This window comes from Sinocyclocheilus rhinocerous, unplaced genomic scaffold (assembly GCF_001515625.1).
Source record: "Sinocyclocheilus rhinocerous isolate Xijiao unplaced genomic scaffold, SAMN03320098_v1.1 scaffold711, whole genome shotgun sequence".
NCBI classification, from domain to species: Eukaryota; Metazoa; Chordata; class Actinopteri; order Cypriniformes; family Cyprinidae; genus Sinocyclocheilus; species Sinocyclocheilus rhinocerous.
In genome coordinates, this window is record NW_015641018.1 from 1,900,310 (window position 1) to 1,905,799 (window position 5,490).

The 5,490-nt window shown below is 37.9% G+C and overlaps 1 protein-coding gene across 1 annotated transcript in view; it reads right to left on the minus strand.

Annotated features, from left to right (window-relative positions):
• The window catches only part of slc4a10a (solute carrier family 4 member 10a), a 42,390-nt gene that overhangs the window by 33,785 nt on the left and 3,115 nt on the right, over positions 1–5,490 (minus strand). The window contains exon 2 of the mRNA XM_016570142.1: positions 2,484–2,510. Within this exon, the coding sequence (XP_016425628.1) occupies positions 2,484–2,510 (27 nt within the window). The remainder of the gene's footprint in view (positions 1–2,483; positions 2,511–5,490) is intronic.

Below are 5,490 nucleotides of genomic sequence, written 5' to 3' on the forward strand. Positions count from 1 at the left end.
CTGATGGTCACTCTAGTTGAGCTCCATGACTGTATATGCAGATGGGAGAAACCTACAAAAGGACAAACATCACTGCATCACTCCACCGATCTGGGCTTTATGGCGGTGTGGCCAAACTCAATCCTCTCCTCAGTGAAGACACATGAAAACGCACTTGGAATTTGCAGAAAAAGCACCTAAAGGAGCCTCAGACTGTGAGAAACAAGATTCTCTGGTCTGATGAACCTAAATTCCAAGCATCATGTTTGGAGGAAAGCAGGCACTGCTCGTTACCTGCAAAGTACCATCCCAAAAGTAAAGTGTGCTGGTAGCAGCCTCATGCTGTGGGGCTGTTTTTCAGACTGAGGGACACATCAGAGAAGAAGAAAAGCTCAATGCACCAAAATATAGAGATTAATGAAAACCCAGACCAGAGCATTCAGAACCTCAGACTGGGCAGAAGGTTCACCTTCCAACAGGATAATGACTCTAAGCACACAGCAAGAGTGGCTTATAGACAACTCCGTGAATGTCCTTGAGTGGCCCAGCCAGAGCCTGGGATTGAACCCTATCAAATATTTCTGGAGAAACCTGAAAATGTGCGTCTGCCCCCATCCAACCTGACAGAGCTTGAGAGGTGAAGAGGCGAGGAGAAGAATGGCAGATAATTGCCAAATGATGATGATCAAAGCTTTTCGCATCATACCCAAAAAGATTTGAGGCTGTAATTGGTGCTAAAGGTCCTTCAACAAAGTATTGAGCAAAGGCTGTGAATACTTATGTACATGCGTTTTTTTGCGTTTTTTATTTGTAATAAATTTGCCAACTTCTTTCAACGTTGTCATTATGGGGTATTGTTTGTAGAATTTTGAGGAAAATAATTAATTTAATTCATTTTGGAATAAGGCTGTAACATAACAAAATGTGGAAAAAGTGAAGCGTTGTGAATGCTTTCCAGATGCACTGTTAAAATGATTAAATCTGTTGATTATCAATGATTTGACCAGAAATTCCTTATCGATACCAGTGATATTTTAGTATCACCAAGATACTATTAGAACTTTTATTAATATTTTGAATTTTTTTTTTTTCATGGTAGTTTTAGCTAAAGTTTTAGCAATTTAGTTGTGTGTTTTTGTCATTTTCATTATTTTTTATATTTCATTGAAATAAAAGAAGTTTAGTTTTTGTATATTTTATCTTATTTCAGTTAACTTTTATTTAGTTTTTTATGATTTTAGTCCAACATCATCTACTCACCATTTGCCCGTTCATGTCATTTTTGCCAGCTTTCACATTCATAAGAATCAACATTTCCAGCAAACCTCTCAGGCGCATCATTTGACAAACCAACTCTTGGATGCTAACATTCCCACGAGCACTGTGGGCTTTTAAGCAGGGTGTGTTTGGTTATTAAAGTGATGAATCTAGCATGCAGTCCTATAAATCTCTGCATATAGAGACATGTAGCAGGCTGAGGTTCCCAACAGGTCTCAGGCCCCGTCCACACGTAGACGCGCTTAGCTGTATACGCAAAAATTTTGTATCGTTTTGACGTTTCGTCCAGACGGATCCAGCGTTTTGGGGGAGAGAAACCGCTATTTTTTGAAACCGGGTACCAGATTGAATAAATCTAAAAACGACACCCTTGCGTTTTCGTGTGTGCGCGCCAATCCGTATATTTTGGGAAACGATGATGTCATCACCCCTTCGCTCACCCCCAGTCAGACACCGCCATGTCACGTAACAGCAACAACAACATGAACAAACACTGAACGATTGTCTTTTTACCTAACATTAACACAGATTAAAAAATTTATAGTTCCATGTTTGTTTGTATACCACGCGCAAGATTTATTCGCATAGTCCAAGTCTTCTTCTCCGTTTTTAGTTTATCTCTGTGGCAGAATTACAGCGCCACATACTGGTCTGGCATGTATACTACATCGTTTCCGTGGTTTCGTGTGTCGCAGATATTTCTTGAGACGAGGGGGAAAAAAAGATCGGATAGGGAAAGCTCTGGCTCCGTGTGGATGTAGCCTCAGAGCTCTATGTCCTCCAGAGCAGCATGCTTCCCCCGGTCACGCCGTCTGCTCACACTGGCTCCTCTCCAGCTCACTATATGACCAACACTACATGCTGTCCTCTCTCTCTCTCTCTCTAGGCTCACAGCCGCTCTAGACTAAACAAAGATTGGTGCTTAAAACATCTCGATATCTCTTAAACTCTCCCGGTGACCAAAAGCTTGTGGATGGAGATTTGAATTAACAGCTAGTGACAAGCTTCACTGCGTGCCTACAAATATCCAGTCAAGCGGCATCAGTCTCACACGGGGACATTAAAAATTGACTGACAATCAGTCACAATGAATCGCATCATTTGGATGCAGGAAAGCCAGACACTCACTCACTCTCGCAAACAAAACAGTAATTAAATCCAAAGTCCACTGCATTGTGTGCATGCTGTGAAAAGCATAACATAGGAAATGAAGAACTGGGACTCACCCCGTTATCACTAGCAGGACTCTGAACCTGCAGAGGAGTAGAAAGGCAATAAAATCACTCGCACCATCACTGAGTATTTACACGACACACATCATTACAGTCAGAAAGAGCTCAGACTTTTACAACCTACACGCAATGATTTTTTTAAAGCATATGCATAAAAAACTTGAACCCTAATGTTGTGTTCTGGTCATTTTGCATACAGGGTATAACAACTAAAGTCATTTTTGTACTGATTGGGATTTTTTCCCCACCTTGTAACACTTGTGATTTGAGTTTATGCACCTCAGTTTTGGAGTGAAAAAAGCATCAGGCCTATTTGTGTATATAATTTTAGCAATGTTCACTCAAAAACTGAAGCTCAGATCGATGAGGTCTACAACCAATCCATTTCAAAAAGAAATACAAAACCTGTGCTAACTGAACAAAAATGTGTTGATAAAAAGAATCATATCAATACAAGATATTTGTGAGCCATTTTTGTAGGCTGGTCATTTTTGACTGGGAAATCCAAACTAGGTAAATTTTTAACACAGTAATTAAACTAGTATAAAAAGTAAAAAATAATATATTTTCCTTACACATCCTAATCAATCAACTAACCTCATCATAAAATGTCAAATTATCCTATATTTTAAGAGATTTATTGACCTCGACACACAATTAAGATGGTCCACTCTATGATATCATATCCTGATTTGTTTTTTGTCCGCACCATATCTATATTTTAGATCCCGAAAGATAATAACTGTACATGTATATTCGCAGAAGGATACTTTTGTCAAGTTTTACTAAAATATAAATGCTCTCAATGTTAGCAGACATGCACTAAAAGCCACAAAACTCTCATTTTGATTTTATGAGGTCTTAAAAGATTAACCACAGAATTAAAGACTCAACACATGATTCAGAAGATCAGATGAAGGAACAGTACAAAACATGAAGAATAAAAAAAAATGTACTAATTCCTGTGTTACGGCTGATAGACAAAGATTATTCACTCTTCTTTGACCTGTTTTATCACACACACATCAGCATTCAGGGCACCAGCTGCAGCTAAGCGGGCAGTGACTTGATGGTCAGAAAAGGCCCTCTGGGACTCAGATCACTGGCATCGGTTCAGTTCACATTGAGAGCTACAGTGAAATGTACCAGCCCAGTGGATTCAACCGGCGCACCAGAAACAATTCAACCGACCGCTGGACCTCTGCCAGCCCAGTGATGATGTGTTCAATCTGTCCCTCAGCTCAGCCAAATGATCACAAAAAATATATTCGTATTTTTTATATTATAGATTTGAACTGCATTTTTTCAAACATTTCAACATGTTGTTCAGTTTTTCAGCCTTTATGCCATATATAATCTCAGGAAAAAAAGAAAAAGAAAAAAAATAATTTTAACTTAACTGGGGCAGTACACTACCATTCAAAAGTTTGGGATCAAGATTTTTTTGTAAAGAAATTAATACTTTTATTAAGCAAGGATGCATTTAAAGTGAACAAAAGTGACAAAGACATGTTAACAAAAGATTTCCACATGAACCTGAAAAAAAAATGTATCACAGTTTACACAAAAATATTAAGCTGCACAACTATTTTCAACATTGATAATAATAATAATAATAATAAAGGTTTCTTGAGTGGCAAATTAGCATATTATAATTATTTCTGAAGGATCATGTGACACTGAAGACTGGAGTAATGATGCTGACAATTCTGCTTTGCCATCACTGGAATAAATTACATTTTAAAAATATTAAAACAGAAAACAGTTATTTTAAATTGTAACAATATTTCACAATATTACTGTTTTTACTCTGTTTTATCAAATAAATGCAGCCTTGGTGAGCATAAAAGTCTTCTTTCAAAAACATTATTTAGTCTGACCGACACCAAACTTTTGAACAGTAAAGTAAATGTCCCCTTTTTGCCTATTTTTATTAAGCAATGCTGCATATTATTAGTCATTAAAAGCTTGGCTCCTGACAATATGACAACATAATAGTGATTTTGGCTCAAATCCTGAATGGAAACTTCTAATACATTCCTCAACACAATGAATACTCTCTTGGTGTACTTCCGAGGTCAGCATCTGCTTTTTGTCTTGCACTACACTGTTCTAAAACTGTTTTTTTTTTTTTTGATGAATTTAGTGCATGGATAAAGTTCAAAACGGTGTTCAAATGGTGGAAGTGACTGATAACACCTTGCTGCTGCATATGCACAAACTGTACTTAAGGATTTTGTAAGTGTACACCGTCTTAGCAAACCTTTGAAATGTGCACGTAAGGGTTTAGACAGGAATGCAAACCACAAACACAGTGTGTATGGCTGTGAATATCTTCTGAGTCGAGTGAGTGTGTGTGTGTGTCTTTGCTCAAGACTGAACGGGTGGCAGAATCAATAGGATGTGGGCCAACTATTCTCAACTCCAGCACCAAACAGTCAGTGATGAAGGAGCAGAGACACTGGCTCTGAGTCCATGTTAAGATGGCTGCTGCTTTTTTGTGTTGATCCAATTTTTTTTTTTTTTTTACATGGATGAAGAGCAATTACAGCAAGAGGCTAGAGTGCTGCTTATTTTGGGGGTTACTTATCCAACAGATTATGAAACATAGGCTGGAAAAGCCATGAAATATGCTGCGATTAATCAGGTGTTTGGGCTGTAAACCAATTCTGGACCCTCATGTCAATCCAAACCTGTATGACTTTCTTTCTTATGCTGAGCACAAGAGAAGATATTTTAAAGAACATTTTAACTGGTTTTGTCTGTACAGCGAAAGTCAATGTGGTACAAAACAAATGGACCTCACTGACTTTTACTGTATTGCAGTAGCGGCTCATGGGGTTTAAAATAGAGGAGGCACACTAATTGTATTGGTCTGGGATCCCTGCCGATTATTATTATTATTTGCTTAACCACTTTAAATGAGCTTTTTGGTTGCTTTTAGTCAGAAAACGTAAAGAAAACGACACAAAAACAGCAAGATAATATAATTTCACTTACC